This window comes from Rhinoderma darwinii, chromosome 9, assembly GCF_050947455.1.
Source record: "Rhinoderma darwinii isolate aRhiDar2 chromosome 9, aRhiDar2.hap1, whole genome shotgun sequence".
Classification (NCBI taxonomy): Eukaryota; Metazoa; Chordata; class Amphibia; order Anura; family Rhinodermatidae; genus Rhinoderma; species Rhinoderma darwinii.
The window spans coordinates 73942568-73964281 of NC_134695.1; the positions used below are offsets into that span (position 1 = coordinate 73942568).

Genomic DNA, 21714 nt, shown 5'->3' on the forward strand with positions numbered 1-21714 from the left:
ATTGGGCACGGGGGGCAGAACGCTGCATGTTTCTGGTATTGGGCACGGGGCAGAACGCTGCATGTTTCTGGTATTGGGCACGGGGCAGAATGCTGCATATTTCTGGTATTGGGCACAGGGGGCAGAACGCTGCATGTTTATGGTATTGGGCACAGGGGGCAGAACGCTGCATGTTTATGGTATTGGGCACGGGGCAGAACGCTGCATGTTTATGGTATTGGGCACGGGGCAGAACGCTGCATATTTCTGGTATTGGGCACAGGGGGCAGAACGCTGCATGTTTCTGGTATTGGGCACAGGGGGCAGAACGCTGCATATTTCTGGTATTGGGCACGGGGCAGAACGCTGCATATTTCTGGTATTGGGCACGGGGCAGAACGCTGCATGTTTCTGGTATTGGGCACAGGGGGCAGAACGCTGCATGTTTCTGGTATTGGGCACAGGGGGCAGAACGCTGCATGTTTCTGGTATTGGGCACGGGGCAGAACGCTGCATATTTCTGGTATTGGGCACGGGGCAGAACGCTGCATATTTCTGGTATTGGGCAAAGGGGGCAGAACGCTGCATATTTCTGGTATTGGGCACAGGGGGCAGAACGCTGCATATTTCTGGTATTGGGCACAGGGGGCAGAACGCTGCATATTTATGGTATTGGGCACAGGGGCAGAACGCTGCATGTTTATGGTATTGGGCACAGGGGGCAGAACGCTGCATGTTTATGGTATTGGGCACGGGGCAGAACGCTGCATATTTCTGGTATTGGGCACAGGGGGCAGAACGCTGCATGTTTCTGGTATTGGGCACAGGGGGCAGAACGCTGCATATTTCTGGTATTGGACACGGGGCAGAACGCTGCATGTTTATGGTATTGGGCACAGGGGGCAGAACGCTGCATATTTCTGGTATTGGACACAGCGGGCAGAACGCTGCATGTTTCTGGTATTGGGCACAGGGGGCAGAACGCTGCATGTTTCTGGTATTGGGCACAGGGGGCAGAACGCTGCATGTTTCTGGTATTGGGCACAGGAGGCAGAACGCTGCATGTTTCTGGTATTGGGCACAGGGGGCAGAACGCTGCATATTTCTGGTATTGGGCACAGGGGGCAGAACGCTGCATGTTTCTGGTATTGGGCACAGGAGGCAGAACGCTGCATGTTTCTGGTATTGGGCACAGGGGGCAGAACGCTGCATGTTTCTGGTATTGGGCACAGGAGGCAGAACGCTGCATGTTTCTGGTATTGGGCACAGGGGGCAGAACGCTGCATGTTTCTGGTATTGGGCACAGGGGGCAGAACGCTGCATGTTTCTGGTATTGGGCACAGGGGGCAGAACGCTGCATGTTTCTGGTATTGGGCACAGGAGGCAGAACGCTGCATGTTTCTGGTATTGGGCACAGGGGGCAGAACGCTGCATATTTCTGGTATTGGGCACAGGGGGCAGAACGCTGCATGTTTCCGGAGTCTGGGAAAGCTGGATGAAGACTCTCGTAACATTAAACATAAATAGTTTGCTTTTCGTTTTGCTTGCGTCTTCTAGCTACCCCGGTCTCCTGGTTGTGCCGCAGTCGGTCTCAGATAGCAGCCTGCAGAAGGTCGCTCGATGTTACCGCCATAACAGACTTCCGGTCGTCTCCTGGAAAAACTCCAAAACAAATGCAATTCTACTCCGCTCCGGAGGCTTCCACGGAAAGACTGTCGTTGGTCTCTTTAAATCACAGAATACGCACGCTGCCGGTAAGTCATGGGGTCCGAGGGTCACCCCCCCCCCCCCCCACCTTGCAGCCAATTGTCTCTCTATAAAATGAAATTCCTTTAATCTGGAATCTGATAATCCAGAAATTCTGATAGTCCGGAAGTGGCAGCTCCATATTTTATGTCATCACTTTATTTTGTGCCGTGTTCCTGGGGGGTCTTTACATATAATCCAGGATCTTTGATAAAGAATCACCGATCAGTTACTATTGATTCTGGATTAAAGGAATGGGACTGTAAATAATGACGTAGATTGTGGCGCGGTGCGGGGGTGGACCGGGTACAATGGAGCCTGTGCCGTTACCCTCATTTATTTCTGGTCTGTCGCCCCCTCAGCCCCGGCCTCTTCTTTAGAGTCGTCAAGCAGCATTGAGCAGGAGAAATACCTCCAGGCCCTGCTGAACGCCATCTCTGTCCACTACAAGATGAACGGCAGCAGTACCCTCACCATAAGACCCACATTGGCCCTGTCACCAGGTAAGACGGAGGAGTGACATCAATTCTCCCATCCCTGAATGTCTCCACTCTCAGCAGGATCTGTCGTTTCTATGTAGCAGTTGTAGACTTTTGATTGCACTGGTTAAAGCACCACTCCACCTACAATAGAAAATGTGCCTGATCAGAGGGTGTTAATGGGGGAAATAAAACCTATAATTTGATTGGATCATTCAGCACTAATCCTAAGAGTGCAGCTCTGAAGTGTAATACAGGATGTAACTCAGGATCAGTACAGGATAAGTAATGTAATGTATGTACACAGTGACTCCACCAGCAGAATAGTGAGTGCAGCTCTGGAGTATAATACAGGATATAACTCAGGATCAGTACAGGATAAGTAATGTAATGTATGTACACAGTGACTCCACCAGCAGAATAGTGAGTGCAGCTCTGGTGTATAATACAGGATATAACTCAGGATCAGTACAGGATAAGTAATGTAATGTATGTGCACAGTGACTCCACCAGCAGAATAGTGAGTGCTGCTCTGGAGTATAATACAGAATATAACTCAGGATCAGTAATGTATGTGCACAGTGACTCCACCAGCAGAATAGTGAGTGCAGCTCTGGAGTATAATACAGGATGTAACTCAGGATCAGTACAGGATAAGTAATGTAATGTATGTACACAGTGACCACCAGCAGAATAGTGAGTGCAGCTCTGGAGTATAATACAGGATGTAACTCAGGATCAGTACAGGATAAGTAATGTAATGTATGTACACAGTGACTCCACCAGCAGAATAGTGAGTGCAGCTCTGGAGTATAATACAGGATGTAACTCAGGATCAGTACAGGATAAGTAATGTAATGTATGTACACAGTGACCACCAGCAGAATAGTGAGTGCAGCTCTGGAGTATAATACAGGATGTAACTCAGGATCAGTACAGGATAAGTAATGTAATGTATGTACACAGTGACCCCACCAGCAGTATAGTGAGTGCAGCTCTGGAGTATAATACAGCACGTAATTCAGGATCAGTACAGGATAAATAATGTAATGTATGTACACAGTGACTCCACCAGCAGAATAGTGAGTGCAGCTCTGGAGTATAATACAGGATGTAACTCAGGATCAGTACAGGATAAGTAATGTAATGTATGTACACAGTGACTCCACCAGCAGAATAGTGAGTGCAGCTCTGGAGTATAATACAGGATGTAACTCAGGATCAGTACAGGATAAGTAATGTAATGTATGTACACAGTGACTCCACCAGCAGAATAGTGAGTGCAGCTCTGAAGTGTAATACAGGATATAACTCAGGATCAGTACAGGATAAGTAATGTAATGTATGTACACAGTGACTCCACCAGCAGAATAGTGAGTGCAGCTCTGAAGTGTAATACAGGATATAACTCAGGATCAGTACAGGATAAGTAATGTAATGTATGTACACAGTGACTCCACCAGCTGAATAGTGAGTGCAGCTCTGGAGTATAATACAGGATATAACTCAGGAGCAGTACAGGATAAGTAATGTAATGTATGTACACAGTGACTCCACCAGCAGAATAGTGAGTGCAGCTCTGGAGTATAATACAGGATGTATCTCAGGAGCAGTACAGGATAAGTAATGTATGTACACAGTGACTCCTCCAGCAGAATAGAGAGTGCAGCTCTGGAGTATAATACAGTATATAACTCAGGATCAGTACAGGATAAGTAATGTAATATATGTACACAGTGATTCCACCAGCAGAATAGTGAGTGTGGCTCTGGAGTATAATATGGGATGTAACTCAGGATCAGTACAGGATAAGTAATGTAATGTATGTACACAGTGACTCCACCAGCAGAATAGTGAGTGCAGCTCTGGAGTATAATACAGGATGTAACTCAGGATCAGTACAGGATAAGTAATGTAATGTATGTACACAGTGACTCCACCAGCAGAATAGTGATTGCAGCTCTGGAGTATAATACAGTATATAACTCAGGATCAGTACAGGATAAGTAATGTATGTACACAGTGACTCCACCAGCAGAATAGTGAGTGCAGCTCTGGAGTATAATACAGGATGTAACTCAGGATCAGTACAGGATAAGTAATGTAATGTATGTACACAGTGACCCCACCAGCAGTATAGTGAGTGCAGCTCTGGAGTATAATACAGCACGTAATTCAGAATCAGTACAGGATAAATAATGTAATGTATGTACACAGTGACTCCACCAGCAGAATAGTGAGTGCGGCTCTGGAGTATAATACAGGATGTAACTCAGGATCAGTACAGGATAAGTAATGTAATGTATGTACACAGTGACTCCACCAGCAGAATAGTGAGTGCAGCTCTGGAGTATAATACAGGATATAACTCAGGATCAGTACAGGATAAGTAATGTAATGTATGTACACAGTGACTCCACCAGCAGAATAGTGAGTGCAGCTCTGGAGTATAATACAGGATATAACTCAGGATCAGTACAGGATAAGTAATGTAATGTATGTACACAGTGACTCCACCAGCAGAATAGTGAGTGCAGCTCTGGAGTATAATACAGGATGTAACTCCGGATCAGTACAGGATAAGTAATGTATGTACACAGTGACTCCACCAGCAGAATAGTGAGTGCAGCTCTGGAGTATAATACAGGATATAACTCAGGATCAGTACAGGATAAGTAATGTAATGTATGTACACAGTGACTCCACCAGCAGAATAGTGATTGCAGCTCTGGAGTATAATACAGTATATAACTCAGGATCAGTACAGGATAAGTAATGTATGTACACAGTGACTCCACCAGCAGAATAGTGAGTGCAGCTCTGGAGTATAATACAGGATGTAACTAAGGATCAGTACAGAATAAGTAATGTATGTACACAGTGACTCCACCAGCAGAAAAGTGAGTGCAGCTCTGGAGTATAATACAGGATATAACTCAGGATCAGTACAGGATAAGTAATGTAATGTATGTACACAGTGACTCCACCAGCAGAATAGTGAGTGCAGCTCTGGAGTATAATACAGGATGTAACTAAGGATCAGTACAGGATAAGTAATGTATGTACACAGTGACTCCACCAGCAGAATAGTGAGTGCAGCTCTGGAGTATAATACAGGATATAACTCAGGATCAGTACAGGATAAGTAATGTAATGTATGTACATAGTGACTCCACTAGCAGAATAGTGAGTGCAGCTCTGGAGTATAATATAGGATATAACTCAGGATCAGTACAGGATAAGTAATGTAATATATGTACACAGTGATTCCACCAGCAGAATAGTGAGTGTGGCTCTGGAGTATAATATGGGATGTAACTCAGGATCAGTACAGGATAAGTAATGTAATGTATGTACACAGTGACTCCACCAGCAGAATAGTGAGTGCAGCTCTGGAGTATAATACAGGATGTAACTCAGGATCAGTACAGGATAAGTAATGTAATGTATGTACACAGTGACCCCACCAGCAGTATAGTGAGTGCAGCTCTGGAGTATAATACAGCACGTAATTCAGGATCAGTACAGGATAAATAATGTAATGTATGTACACAGTGACTCCACCAGCAGAATAGTGAGTGCGGCTCTGGAGTATAATACAGGATGTAACTCAGGATCAGTACAGGATAAGTAATGTAATGTATGTACACAGTGACTCCACCAGCAGAATAGTGAGTGCAGCTCTGGAGTATAATACAGGATATAACTCAGGATCAGTACAGGATAAGTAATGTAATGTATGTACACAGTGACTCCACCAGCAGAATAGTGAGTGCAGCTCTGGAGTATAATACAGGATATAACTCAGGATCAGTACAGGATAAGTAATGTAATGTATGTACACAGTGACTCCACCAGCAGAATAGTGAGTGCAGCTCTGGAGTATAATACAGGATGTAACTCCGGATCAGTACAGGATAAGTAATGTATGTACACAGTGACTCCACCAGCAGAATAGTGAGTGCAGCTCTGGAGTATAATACAGGATATAACTCAGGATCAGTACAGGATAAGTAATGTAATGTATGTACACAGTGACTCCACCAGCAGAATAGTGATTGCAGCTCTGGAGTATAATACAGTATATAACTCAGGATCAGTACAGGATAAGTAATGTATGTACACAGTGACTCCACCAGCAGAATAGTGAGTGCAGCTCTGGAGTATAATACAGGATGTAACTAAGGATCAGTACAGAATAAGTAATGTATGTACACAGTGACTCCACCAGCAGAAAAGTGAGTGCAGCTCTGGAGTATAATACAGGATATAACTCAGGATCAGTACAGGATAAGTAATGTAATGTATGTACACAGTGACTCCACCAGCAGAATAGTGAGTGCAGCTCTGGAGTATAATACAGGATGTAACTCAGGATCAGTACAGGATAAGTAATGTAATGTATGTACACAGTGACTCCACCAGCAGAATAGTGAGTGCAGCTCTGGAGTATAATATAGGATATAACTCAGGATCAGTACAGGATAAGTAATGTAATGTATGTACACAGTGACTCCACCAGCAGAATAGTGAGTGCAGCTCTGGAGTATAATACAGGATGTAACTCAGGATCAGTACAGGATAAGTAATGTAATGTATGTACACAGTGACTCCACCAGCAGAATAGTGAGTGCAGCTCTGGAGTATAATACAGGATGTAACTCAGGATCAGTACAGGATAAGTAATGTAATGTATGTACACAGTGACTCCACCAGCAGAATAGTGAGTGCAGCTCTGGAGTATAATACAGGATGTAACTCAGGATCAGTACAGGATAAGTAATGTAATGTATGTACACAGTGACTCGGCGGCTTCTTTGTAGTGTTATAGGTTAGGGGACTATAATGGGATGTAAACTTGCAATTTATAATAAGAATAGTAGTCACTGTGTACTATATAGATGCAGCCTGGAGTATAAAGCATGGAGTTTTATTTAGATTGTCTTGGCTGTGTCCGGAGTCCGGTCTGTATGGATACATATAATCTATTCTATATATACTCGTGCGCACACACCACAGAACATGGGCCAGATTTAGAGTAGATAATGTAGATGTCCTCCTTCAGGGTTAATGTGTAAACCATAATGAAAACCTCCATTCTTTACACTGCAGGCTGCATTCAAGGAACGATGATGTGTTTCAAATGACTAAATCGCTTTTTTAAGTTGGGGATTCAGAGACCCTGTGCACTTGAAATATACGGAGCCCCCGGTACTCTTAGTTATCCAATTATTAAGGCATTGGTATCTGGTGTTGGGGTCTTCTATAGGACAGTGATTTGTTGCCCACCCCCCTCTTATAGACAATCACTGTCGGCGATGGGTAATTCTTCTCCTAGATGTTCCCAGTGAATCCTCTGTATCTTTAGGGCATTAGTAGCTGCCTGGACGCACTTGGGGTCACCAGGAGAAGACGTTGTGGGGTGTCATTGTGGCTTGTTCTATGGCTTTACCGGCCCCCTATTTCATCGTAGTGATCATGTGATGGGGTCGGGTTCACTGGAAGGTAACGCCAATACTTGGCAGACGGAGACTCGTGACTGGAAAAGTCGCCGTCTTAGAAGTTAATCAGCTTAGCTCTTCCTTACGCGATCCGCCCTCCGCGCTGGGGAGATCATGCATGCCCCGCTCCCCCTAACATCCCGCGCCCTAATCCATTAATCGTCTCATCTAATGATTGTCATGCAGGAAACCAGCGTGTGATGGGGGAGGGGAGGTGCGGGCCGCCATGTCTCCAGATATAACCTCTTCATCCCATGTTCCGTGTTGCATTTAACATGTTTTCTGTTTGTTTCACGTTTCTTTTTTTCCCGCTCTTGTAATTGTCTGTTTGATCGACTTTAGGCAGCGCGAGAAAGAGTTCCAGAATGAGCGGAGGGGTTAAGCATGTTGTGCCGGGACACTTGGGTGGCAGTCCGTCCAATAGCATTACCCGAGGAGGTTAGTAAGTGAGCTCCATGGCTACAAAGTCACGCTGCCGAAACTGCCCGAGCGCCAGAGAGAGTGAAGGTAGAGAATCCCGCCAGCAGGACGTCCACTGATGCCGCTGTTACGGTGTCTGGACCGCCCCTTAGGACCCTCTGACTGATGGCAGGGGCAACTGCTGCCGGGATTGTCCGTGATGGACTGCAGAGGGCGCTGAACGCTCGAGAAGCAATAGACATTGATGTCAATGGCAGCGCCAAGTCCTCCAGATTGTGAGCCGCTCTTCGATCTGGCGTCCAGTAGAAGCGCCCCACCCCCCCCCCCCCCCATAGTACCTTAATATACCCTAATAGGACATTTTACAGGGGCAAACGACAACTCACCCCTATAATCACAGTGTAGGAAATCCATAAATAGAAGTCGTCCTCGTATGTTAAATTAAAAATCTGATTTAGATATTTCTTAGTCTTGTCCTTTTTTTGGAAAGCTGGGTGGAAACCCTTATGGGCCACCATTACGTCTTTCCGAGGCTCCTGAATGGCAGAGATGACCTACTATGCAATGATACTTCCTTCTATTTTGTATTACTACATAATTAAGTAGGTTTACTCCTCAGGAACCCAGGAAAGCTGGGTGGCACGCCTTGTGGAATTTCCAATGGAGGCTGTATTGGTCACAAAGATATTTTTATCTGTTCCTGAGAAAGCTGGGTGACAGCCAATATGGCCACCATTAGAGCGCCAACATAGGTTGTCACCCGGCTTCCCTCTAGACAGTGTCTGGTGATACAGTAACAGGAGGTGGGGGGCATCACTGCGTAACTAGGAGAGGGCACCACATGTGGAAGCTGAAATATCGGCCATTTTGTTTGCCACCCAGCTTTCCAAGGGACAGATATTACTGAAAACTTTTTTCTTTTTCTTTAAGCCCTGGAAAGAAAAGGACGAGCCAACCAGAAACCCATGATAGTCCAGTAATTCACGCTGTAGTGCAGTGATCTGCAGTCTGTGACTACAACTCCCAGCGTGCGCTGGTTGACGCAGGCTGCAGATCATTGCAGTAGTATTTCAGATGATCATATTTTATAGATCCAGCCGGGGGGTCGGTGTTTACTGTTTTCGTCCCTGTAGTTGTCGCTGTTTTACGTTCGCCTGCGCTAACAACCAATCATTTCACCCGTAACAATCAACTCCCACATATCCCCTGACAACCGACCACATCGTCACCTCAAACCTCCATCGTCCCCTCACAGAGCCGGAAATATCCCCCCCAGTGCGATGACAGATGCCGGGGGATAACCCCTAATAGACACCACTACAGCGCACTAAGGTGTAGCACCCAGCTTTACATAGACCCTGAAAGGCTTAGACGTGTGCGGAGTGGCACTGTACATGACATGAAATAGTTGTTTGCTTAACAGGGTCTATGAAAAGCTGGGTGGGTACTTTAATGGTGGCCACTAGTGGTTGTCATCGGTTACCCGTGGCGGAAACTAAGGTAGGAACGGAAGAATAAAATAATAGAAAAAAAAAAGAATTTTATAAAATTAGAAATAATCTTTACATTTTTGTATATTCTTATAATTGACACATTCTGCAATTTTTATTTATTTTACCAGTCATGTTATTATTTCTCATTTAAGCACATTTATAATTATTGTTAATAAAATACAAAAATAATCTGTAATTAGAGATTATAATTATTATTATTGTTTTTATTATTATTATTATTGCTGTTTTATATGACGTGTTTGCCTGTCTGCGGCCCGCTCGCTTGCTTGCTGTTTTGTATGACATGTTTGCCTGTCTGCGGCCCGCTCGCTTGCTTGCTGTTTTGTATGACATGTTTGCCTGTCTGCGGCCCGCTCGCTTGCTTGCTGTTTTGTATGACATGTTTGCCTGTCTGCGGCCCGCTCGCTTGCTTGCTGTTTTGTATGACATGTTTGCCTGTCTGCGGCCCGCTCGCTTGCTTGCTGTTTTGTATGACATGTTTGCCTGTCTGCGGCCCGCTCGCTTGCTTGCTGTTTTGTATGACATGTTTGCCTGTCTGCGGCCCGCTCGCTTGCTTGCTGTTTTGTATGACATGTTTGCCTGTCTGCGGCCCGCTCGCTTGCTTGCTGTTTTGTATGACGTGTTTGCCTGTCTGCGGCCCGCTCGCTTGCTTGCTGTTTTGTATGACGTGTTTGCCTGTCTGCGGCCCGCTTGCTTGCTCGCTTGCTTGCTGTCTCTCCTGTGCTATAATCTGTAACCTTCTCCCTTTCCTTCCTCCTCCTCTGCCCAGTTCTGGGGTACAGGGATAAACTCTTCTCACAGTCACATCTCACAGCTAAGGAAAGGATACAGAATACAGGTACCTGCCCTGCCCCCTGAGCCATCACCCACCTCCATCATCATCATCATCCTGCAGACAGAGCCCCCCCCCAGTCCCGTTACCTAGATCCCAGCTATAGAGCCCCCCTCAGTCCTGTCCCCTACATCCCACAATAATAACGGGAAGGTTTATCAACCATGTCAATGATTTACAAGTTGGTGAAAATTTTGTAATTCAATTTAGATAATTTAGATACATTCTCTTCGTGGCTTAGATACATGTGCGTTTTTATTCTGCGCACATCTGTAATAATTTTGAGACCCTTCTAAGCCACGTCCCGTTTACTCCTCACGCTGCAGACCGGTTGTTGTCGGAGTAACGAGTGTTGGAAAGCGCGGGATCATTTCCTGTAATCCTTGTTACATGTTCGAAAACCGCCAGCGCAGAATTCTAATAAACGTGCCGTCAGATTTTAGAGGTTTTTTCACGTCCGTCTTCCCCCTCCCCGACATCTCCATACATTATAGATTTATCAATGTAAGAGTCGGGAAAGCTGGGTGACCACCCGTGTGTGACCTGTATTGGCGCCCGTATGGGTCACCTGGTTTTCCTTTCATCGGCCGTGTAGCAGAGTCCAGGGTCGTGTAATCCCATCCGACCCCTGTATATAGTCCTCAAGACGTCGGGCTAGTTCCTGGGAAAGCTGAGTGATGAACAATATGGCTGCAGTTACTAGAGGGGTTGTCACAAAGCTGTCTGCTCCATGTCTCATTTCTGCCATTCAGGATCCCTAGAAAGTTGTATGGTAGCCTCTGAAGGAGATGTACGAGCAGCCATGATAGTAAAAAAATCCAGAAACCGTTGACTAGAATGAGAGCAGCTCAAAAGAAAGAGCCGAGGACATATATACAGGGGGGGTGCTGAGTTATGGGTGGGGGGCTCCCCAAATAAAACACCATATATTTAGTGCAGTCTGTGTCTATGACGTTCGTCTGCTCTGTTTACCTGGCTGGCATTGCTCCCCGCTCACTGACCTGCTACCTGCTCTGGCTGCCCGGCTGGCATTGCACTGGCTCTATTGCTGGCATTGCACTGTTTTTTTTTTGCTGGCATTGCTCCCCGCTGGTTGCCCGGCTGGCATTGCACGGTCTCTTTCCTGGCATTGCTCCCCGCTGGCTGCCCGGCTGGCATTGCACGGTCTCTTTCCTGGCATTGCTCCCCGCTGGCTAGATGGCCGGCCGCAGTTCACACATGGGTTGTGCATTTTTCTTTCAGTAACTTTTCCTTCTATGTCCAGGTGTTTGGGCAAGTCTGCGCTCCAGCAATCGCCTTATCACCACTCATACGCCACTGGTTGATGTTGGCGCTCGGCTTGGGGTGAAGGACCATACCCAGTCTTACACGGACCACAATGCCCTGCAAAACCAGCTGTTGAAGCGCCAGGCTGCCCTGTATATCTTTGGAGAGAAATCTCAGTTACGGGTAAGAAGTAACGTCCCTGTGTAATCAGGACCTGATCTGTACAGACACGAGTAATGCAATTAGTAACGTCATTATTTTATAATATAAAACTTGTTTTTCATATTGCCTGCAGTGTAAAGAATGGGGGGTTATCATTGTTGGATGTCCTGGCTCCAGCCAATGTTTTTAATAAAAATCCAGTCCCTGTGGGAGTTCCCAGGCACCTTGACTCCATCAGACCCCTCACGTCGCAGTCATGCAGCCTTTCTTAAGAAAAAAGAATAATCCCTCTTACCATTTAAATTCACTTGTTTTTTTCCTATTCTGTGCAGCACTTCCCCCAACGACAGTAGGATGGCTTCTAGTTCGCTTCATCAGAATAGAATGCCAGAACTACAGTAAAGACTGACACACACACCCACAGAGCAGTAGAAAAAAAATAGGGAATGTAATTGAATTACAACGCAGCTTTGTATGTTACTCAGGACCCTTAGAAAGCTGGGTGACAACCGCTTTAAGCATTATAATAGCGACGATTATTGGTTGCCACCCATCAATTGTATATAACAGAAGAGGGCGACTCCGGTGATCGGTGGAGATGCTGAGGACGGTCTTGTGTAACCTTTGCAGCGTTCTCTCCTATGTAGCTGAGCTGTAGGTTCTGTTTGTCGCTGCCCCTTCCCCCGCACTATCAGCACATTCCCCGCATAGCAGTGGCGATCAGCGCTCCGCTTACCATTAGCCTCCACTTAAATACACAACTTGATGATCCCACGACCCGTTTTGTTAACCCGCCGAGCCTGCGGGACGTTGCTCCTCGTGTGACATTCCTCTTCCTATCTTCCTATTTTTTGGTCTCAATCCAAAAACATCAGCGGCAGAAATTCCTGAAATCGTAATAAAAAAGATTCTCCGAGAGGAACCAAATCACAAGTCCTGTTCCTGGAAAGACTGGTCCTCCGTCTCGTCATCCTGAACATGGTGGTGGCCGCTCGGCCCGGAGATAAGCGGGCAAATTATGGTCCACGCCGTATTTGCGCAATCATTTGTAACTCTTTACTCTTTTGCGCTTCTCTTGTCACTTTTTAAAACGGCAGAGAAAAGTGGGCGGGGTTTAGCAGGAGGCGGCGCAGACTTTCGCAGACCGCCATATTTACTATAATTTACGCCAGAAATATGTGTCAATTTTAGGGCAAATCTCCGCAGGTGTAGATTTCAGAAATTTAATAAGCGGCACGTGTCTCTTTAGAAGTTTGGCGCATTTTACTCCAGCGTAGTTCAGTATGGCTGGCGAATAAAAACCGCCAGTCTTAGTGAATTCCCCCCTTTGTTGTTTCAATTCGTCACTATTTTCATGGTCTCTGCTTACTGTCAGTGAATGGGAACATTCTTCACATCTAGAAGCTGAAAACCTGTCCAGATCTAATACTTCTCACAGGTGAAGGTTTGTTACAGTTGTATCCAGTCAAAACAATACTTTGTGAGCCGAACAGCCTGGACTCTAGACTGATACATTTTACCTGCACTGATACATTGTCACAAACTATCACGACAGTAGAGAGATTTGTGCATCTGGTATGTTCATTTCACAGAGGATTAGTTAGACTGGATACAATTGTAACAAACCCTCAGCTGGGAGAAGTATCAGATCTCTGCAGGATCTCCGCTTCTAAACGTAAACCGATGTTTTCGCTCAATGACAGCAAACACAGATCTTAAAAATGGCAAGGAATTTAAACACAGAGTCTATGAAAAAGTTGCAGGACTTTGAAGCCGTAATCTGGGGTCATCAGTGACTCGCGGCCCCACTATCGGGGGTCCTGTCCCCAAGGAGGGTGATTACCTTTATCGCTTTATTATAATAAACAAGGATATAATCACCCGGCAGCCGGCGTCCAATCATAATTCACAGCGCAGCTCCTGGCATCTCTCCACGGCCACGACCCTCGCGCCGTTCCTGTGTGTCGTGTATAATGCAGTGATGTAAACCAGCTCTGGCACCGCGGCCTTTCCGGCACCTTACTGACATTCATTAAGTGATGATCCCTGTTTGTTAGGGAAACCACGTCCGTTCTGACAGCAAGCGGTCGTTATATAGATCGTCTTTGTGGAACCGTTCTGTATCTAGACAGGAAGCAGCGCAGTATATAGACGCCAGTCAGAACTTTATAAAGATGGCGGAGGGATCGTGTAACCGCGCTGCACATTATGCTGATCACCTATGTAAACAGACGGACAATTAGCGCCATAACCAGAACAGTGACCTGCTCTCTGCTAATAGGAGACTGCTTTAGATGTGACTAGAGCATTATACGCAAAATTAACGGTTTGTCAGGTTCAGCTCTGCTACATTTCTACACTCTTATCACATAAATGATTGTGTCTCAGTACTGCAGCTGCATAGGGTTGCAGGGTGGCGTACTGGGTTGCAGGGTGGCGTACTGGGTTGCAGGGTGGCGTACTGGGTTGCAGGGTGGCGTACTGGGTTGCAGGGTGGCGTACTGGGTTGCAGGGTGGCGTACTGGGTTGCAGGGTGGCGTACTGGGTTGCAGGGTGGCGTACTGGGTTGCAGGGTGGCGTACTGGTTTGCAGGGTGGCGTACTGGTTTGCAGGGTGGCATACTAGGTTGCAGGGTGGCGTACTGGGTTGCAGGGTGGCATAGTGGGTTGCAGGGTGGTGCCATGTGATGCCAGCCCTTCTGTATAATGAACTTTACATTTCTTCTTCCCTCAGGGCTTTAAATTCGACTTTGCTCTGAATTGTGAATTTGTACCCGTTGAGTTTGGGGACAACCGTCAAGTGAAAGCAAGTTTTAAGAAGTTAATGAGAGCCTGTGTGCCCAGCAGCGTGCCAGGAGACTCAGACGCCACTTTCTTCAAGTCACTGGGAGACTCTGAATGGTTCCTGCAGGTGATCTTTATTGCTGTGGTCATGTCCCCTGAATGAAGTCTGGTATTAATACTGTATAATATGTATTTATATTCTGTGTATGTAACCTGTCCACCATGCTGTACCTTCCCACATCTCTTCTCTCCTCCCTGGATACTTGCTAGGAGACTCAGTGGTCCCTCCTTGTTATTTTCATGCTGTATACAGATCACCTGCATATCTACGCTGTCCTTTATATATAGGATGTATTTATATTCTGTGCATGTAAGTTTTCCACCATGCTGCACCCTCCAACATTTCTTCTTTCATGTTCTATTCTACCTGTGCTATCTATTCAGCTAATGATCTAAATCACAACCTCTTCTTCCCATCCCCTGAGACTTCTCTCATGCTGCACCTGTACCGCCCTACAGCAAAGAGAGATTTCATGGTGAATTTTTACAAGTGACTGTCTAATAATCCGGCACCTGTCCGGTCCTATCGATGGCGGATTATTGGAATTCTCACGTGCTGGGTGTTTATTCCACAGATACACAGAATAATCCAGCTGTCGGTTATCGTATCTGAGCTCCTGGAAAGTGGCTCCTCTGTGATGCTGAGTCTGGAGGACGGATGGGATATCACCACCCAGGTAAACCAGGACGCGGTCCCTACACAAACCCTCTGGGAAAGCTGGGTGATAATAATCCGGAGGGCCACCATTACTACCAACACTTTGAGACCTGAAGCCAAATTTTACTAGTTGGGTAGCAATAGAGAGTCCGGGGAATTATCACCGTAAACTTGTCAGATTTGCCATTCAGGTGTCTAGGAAAGCTGAGTGTGCACCCCGGTCGCAGCTGAATTTGGGCTGTCACCCAGCTTTCTCAGGGACAGATACAAACTTTTATTTTTTTGCCGTTTAAGTTCTATCTGTTTCTGGGACAGCCAGGCGACCGCTCACAAGGAATTCTCACCCAACTTTCTTGAGACCTGAAGAGAAATCTGCCGAGTTACGCAGCAATACAGGGGCAGGGGACGTCACTGTGCAGGACGGCAGATCTGCCACTCAGGTGTTTAGGAAAACTGAATGAACTCCTAGTAGACGGAAGAACAGATATAACGAAGACATGGCAGAAAAGCGTTCTCTCTTTCCGGGAAAGCTGAGTGAAAACCAATATGGCCGCCGTCTGCTTTTGAGGGGAGTATGACTGTAATTAGCCAGGTCGCTATCTCGGTGTCTAATTACGGCGAGTGACAACCCCTGTGGGAGCGGATATGGCAGCCTCTTTTGTTACCACCCAGCTTTCCCAAGGAATGAGAAGTAAGAAATGTCTGAATTCTGTACAATATGAGGAGGGGGAGGAGACGGCGGGATTTTTACTTATCTACTTGGTGGTTCTCGTAGGTCATCGCCCTGGTGCAGCTCCTCGGGGACCCGTTTTACCGCACTCTGGACGGTTTCCGTATGTTGATAGAGAAGGAGTGGCTTTCATTCGGCCATAAGTTCAGCCAGCGCAGCAGCCTGACGCTCAGCAGCCAAGGCAGCGGATTTGTACCCATCTTTCTTCAGTTCCTGGACTGCGTCCATCAGGTAGTAGTGGTGAATTCTGGGAGTTTTAGCACCGGGTCGGTATACAGTGTCGTGTTACTTATCTGTATCAACATCATGTTTTATCCTCTAGTCGCATCCAAAGCTGCATTCACAATTCTTCTGATTTTCCTGTTCTTATCTCACCACTGGTTCTGTGTCTGTACCGCACCGGCTCTGCTGTGGAGCACTATGGGAGATGTAGTCCCATAAAGAAGTAACTACATCTCTTAGAATGCAATGCAGCAGAGTCCATTGCATTGCAATTGTCCCCCCACCTGCTCTATAGCGGTTCAGTCATAACATTGCACTTGATATAGGAGACTTGTTATGGTCCCCGGTCAGAGACCCCCGTGGCCCGGCACATGTGGAACTTATTATCAGCGTCTTGTTACTTTGTACACGTCCATACGTTCCCGCTCTCCTGGCGGCGGCTGCAGGTTTGTGGTGACAGATCCGTATCCACACGACAGGCCGCCGAGTTATAAATATCCTTGTCAGGAATTCTGCGAGCCGCTCCGGCATGAGATCTATAATCTCCTAGAACTGTTTATAATCCTTGTAATATAATAATGAGGAGGACGATCCGCAGGTGTCACAAAACTGCTCCAGGATCCCAACAACTGACACTAAACCCTGAGCTTCTGTGTTCAAATGTAAACTATTGTTCCCTGTTATCAGCCCTCTCAGATAAAGGTGACAATCACCAATGGCCACGATTACACTGGTTGTGATCGGTCTATCCGCGGCCCATGAATAGTCTATTCATCTTCCTGTGTGTCAGTCATCACTGCAGTTCTTGCATTCTATTGATGAATCTAGTCGGTCAGAATGAGAGAGTGCAGGACCCTCTCCGACTGAGCAGGAGCTCTGGATTCAGGACAAAGTGTACACTGGTTACAGAGCGGAGGGTGGTGGATTGGAAGGTCACGTGGCACTCAATGCCAAGCAGCAGCTGCAAAAGCAAATATAAGAAAAAGAGAGATATAAACCTGTGATTGGGATGTGATACTGCCCCCTATAGACCCTATGTAAGGCCTCACCTATGTGAAGAAGTTTTGGGCACAAGTGTTTATGTGACTCTATACGGAACTGTGATTTTCCTCCTGGCTCATTGCCCCCACATGTGCCCGTATCCCACCACGAGACCATCTCGCCATACAAGTAAACAGCACGATGTCACTGCCAGGAGGGAGACGCTCATAGACTTGTTTATGCCAAATTTTCCAGGTGTCAGCTGAAGCCAAAAACATGTAAAAACCTCCATTGTGTTACTTTATCTTCTAAGAACAACATCTGCGCGGACTGAAGAACTTGTGATGTCATCATTCTGCCGCTCCTGGGTTGCGGGATCGGTCAGGTTTTCCGGGGCACAGACGCTCAGGACACTTTATTGGCGCCTCGTACCTGTCCGATCATCCACAAGGAGTGGAATTCCCGTAAATTCTCTTGGGAAATGACATTGTGTTTAAATTCCTCACCATTTTCAAAATCTATGCTTGCTGTCAATGTCTGGAAACCCCCTACTATCACAGCTGAGGGTTTGTTACAGTATATCATCTAAACACAGCAGCAGCAGTGTAGCCAAGTATTAACCTGTCTATTCACTGACTGCAAGCAAGTTTGAAATCCCTGTATCCCCTCTAGACAATCTTCTGAGGTAAATGCAGCTCATGTCTCTCTCCTGTCCTAATATTTTCCTACATTGTATAAGTGCAGTCTAAATTTATTAGTCTGGAGTCCATGCTGTACAGCTCACTGGCAGATTGTCTAGACCGGATACAATTGTAACAAAACCTTCAGCTGTGTGATTAGGACAGCAAGCAGAGATCTTGAAAATGGTGAAGAATTGCAACACAAGTTATATTAGAAGGTTGCAGAACTGTTTATTACATAATGATTGTGGTTCTAGAAACGCTTCCTGGCGCTGCGTCCTCCCGTCAGACACACGACGTGTCACACAGTCCCCGTAACCGTTCACCGCTCGCCGCCAGCGGCCGATAAACACGCGCGTAACCTGTCCGGCCCTAACAGCGTCTCGTTTTCTGTTTTCCAGATACACAATCAATATCCCACAGAGTTCGAGTTCAACCGTTACTATCTGAAGTTCCTGGCGTTTCATCACGTCTCCAATCGCTTCAAGACCTTCCTGCTGGACTCGGAGTACGAGCGGCTGGAGCACGGTATGTGACGCGACAACCCCCTCCCCCACCATTCCGGCAAGAATCTCAATAATTAGTCATGTTTAGGGAAGTGAAGGTCGATGATCCGGGGAAGTATGAGAGGAACGCGCAGAAGACGTGATGTGTCCGCTCCATCATAACTCACCGATGAGGCGGAAGCCCCCTCCCCCCGCGCATTGTAATCTGGGGGGGCACTTACTAATGACAAGCGAAGGCTGCCGGCCGCATTGTATAAAACATGGCGCTTGTTCCGTCCGAGACCTTTATTGATAAAGGGCCACAAATGACACCGGCTGAACTGATAAAAGGGGCGTGGCTTTCACAATTTATTGCCGGTTCCTCACACTGACGGAGTGCAACGCCAGGTTCAGTAACGAGCGCCTCGGGGGAGACGGCGGGAGCCGCGCTGCAAAATCTGGTGGATATTCGTGATTGTTACTCGTTACTTTTTAGTAATTGGTTGGATACGTGTTTCAAAGTATCAACAGATGTAACAATTCTCAGTAATGATCCGACCGGTAACTGTCGTAAATAAAGACAAACGCTGCAAAAACACGCAACGATTTATGTAAATGAAGCTCAACCATCGTACGTGGAAAAGTTCTGCAAACTTCTGATAGACTTTATATTTCAGTTCTTCGCCATTTACGATCTCTGCTTGCTGTCAGTGAGTGGGAAAATATTTGGTTAAATCCAGAGGCTGAGAACCTGGACAGATCTAATACTTCTCACAGCTGATGGTTTGTGACAATTGTATCCAGTCTAGACAATTTTTTCTGATATTATTGCGGATTGTCTAGACTGGATACAAGTGTAACGAACCCTCACCTGGGAGAAGTATGCGTTCTGGACAGGTTTTCAGCCTCCACTAACCGCAAGCAGAGAATGTTATCCACTGACAGCAAGCAGAGATCCTGAAAGGGTTAAGAAGTGAAATATACATTTTATTAGAAAGTGGCAGAACTTTTCATTGTACAGAATGCTGGATGACCTCTTGATGACACCCCTGTCTTCTTCTATGGGGGCCCCTCATGTCATCGCAGCCTCGTCCTCCTCATCCCCTCCGCTGTAAGGTCTTTGTTTTGTTGTAGGAACGTTATTTGAAGATAAAGGAGACAAGCACACAAGGAAGGGAATCTGCATCTGGGAATACGTGGAGAGGACGCACAGGAAGAGCCCCGTCTTCTTCAACTATCTCTACGCTCCATCAGAAGTGGAGGTACAAGAGACAAATGAGGCGCTGGGCACGTCCTGCCTCCAACCTCTCCACCTCAATTACCCCCCCCCCCCCCCTCATCTCTTCCAGCCATTGAAACCAAGTGCCAACATCTCCACCTTGAGGAAGTGGGAGTATTACACCGAGGAGACCCTGGCCTCGGGGCCTTCCTATGACTGGACGACTGTGACGTCTCGGGGGAACTCGTCTGAGGAGCAGGTGGAGGAGACGTCTCCGCAGGGAAAGAGGAAAGTCGTGTGGCCGTGTTACGACAATGTGGCCAAGGTGCAGCCGGACGCCATCACGCACCTGATGAGTGTAAGCTCTTGTGACCCCTCCACCCCCCCCCCCTCTGTTGTTTCTCTCGAGCTTTGTTATTGGATATATTGATGACGCATCTTCAGGTATTGACCTGAGAACTGGTTGACTCTGCGCAGCGTGTGACCCCATCCTCTGTATTGTGTCGTCCCGGGACAAGTAACAAAAAAACCGGAGATTAATTGTCCCTGTAAAGTTTACGCCTAATTGATGTGTTCCCAAGCAATTTCCTCCTCAAGTGTCCCCTAATCTGGAGGCTGCGGTCACATGATCCGCGGCTCGCCGGTCCAGGGCTGAGACCTTTGTCTTGGAGGAAACTTCAGATGGCCACGAAATACAAAGCGCTGCGGAGGCTCATTGTGACATCGTGGTGTATACGTGGCGACCGCTCACCTGCGATGTCTGCACAAATAACAATTCCCCAAACACTTCATATCAGAATGTGTCTGCTGATAGACCTACTGAATCCCCCGCACCATGCAGTCCTATGTAACATCACAGTGATCACTGAATGCAGATGTAGATGTTACCTGCAGTCCTATGTAACACTACAGATAACACAGTGATAACTCTCTGAGTACAGATAATGTAGTAGTGTTACCTGCAGTCCTATGTAACAACACAGATAACACAGTGATAACTCTGAGTACAGATAATGTAGTAGTGTTACCTGCAGTCCTATGTAACAACACAGATAACACAGTGATAACTCTCAGTACAGATAATGTAGTAGATGTTACCTGCAGTCCTATGTTACACCACAGATAATGTAGTAGTGTAATCTGCAGTCCTATGTAACCCCACAGATAACAGTGATAACTCTCTGATTACAGATAATGTAGTAGTGTTACCTGCAGTCCTATGTAACACACAGATAACACTGATAACTCTCGGATTACAGATAATGTAGTAGATGTTACCTGCAGTCCTATGTAACACACAGATAACACTGATAACTCTCTGATTACAGACAATGTAGTAGATGTTACCTGCAGTCCTATGTAACGCCAAACGCCATGCGGAGAACACAAAGTTTCTAATCAAGATTTTTTGCAAAGTTGCTTCATTTTTTATTTTGGATACATTGGAGCAATACGAAACATTTAGTTGCAAAAGTCTACACACCCTTTTATGCAAATCTACAAGCTCATAATGTAACAGTAATTTGCGCTGTGCTCCGCCCACATCTTTAAGTCGATCTCCAGGTGAAGAATTACGACTGCCCTGTAAAATCACAAACTAATGGAAACCCCTCACCCTGCCGCCCCCAAATCCATAAAGCAGAGCGTTCCTGTGAGGGGTTCCTGCCAACTAGGACGGGGCAATCAGTAATCATTCATTTACCAGCTGGAGAAAACATGGCGACCGCATCACAGGTATCGCCTTTCCCACCTTCTATCCCTGAGGACGGTGCACTAAATGCTGCTCCATCAGTCCCCCCTCATGTTTTTCCATTTCTTGAGAAGTTTTTACAACTGCAAACAAACCCTTTTGTGTCCGTCTCCTCCTTTCCTACATCTCAAGAATGTGTCTGAATTACGTTCCCATCTAGATGTCAGGACAATAGGTCGAGTAAAGGACGCGGCGCTGCGCTGCGGTGAGCGGTCTCCCCGTAAATGATTCCTTTCATTGCCCCCCG

General features: G+C 46.5%; 1 protein-coding gene across 4 annotated transcripts in view; it reads left to right on the forward strand.

The window, feature by feature from the left end:
- Positions 1-21714, forward strand: part of SBF2 (SET binding factor 2) — a 210325-nt gene that overhangs the window by 180720 nt on the left and 7891 nt on the right. The window contains exons 27-37 of one of the 4 annotated variants that reach the window (XM_075838160.1): positions 1537-1733; positions 2088-2228; positions 8048-8143; positions 10409-10477; positions 11736-11920; positions 14633-14809; positions 15318-15419; positions 16176-16361; positions 18415-18541; positions 19633-19760; positions 19848-20075. In XM_075838160.1, the coding sequence (XP_075694275.1) occupies positions 1537-1733; positions 2088-2228; positions 8048-8143; positions 10409-10477; positions 11736-11920; positions 14633-14809; positions 15318-15419; positions 16176-16361; positions 18415-18541; positions 19633-19760; positions 19848-20075 (1636 nt within the window). The remainder of the gene's footprint in view (positions 1-1536; positions 1734-2087; positions 2229-8047; positions 8144-10408; positions 10478-11735; positions 11921-14632; positions 14810-15317; positions 15420-16175; positions 16362-18414; positions 18542-19632; positions 19761-19847; positions 20076-21714) is intronic. The other 3 variants (XM_075838161.1, XM_075838162.1, XM_075838163.1) reach the window with 3 other exon arrangements.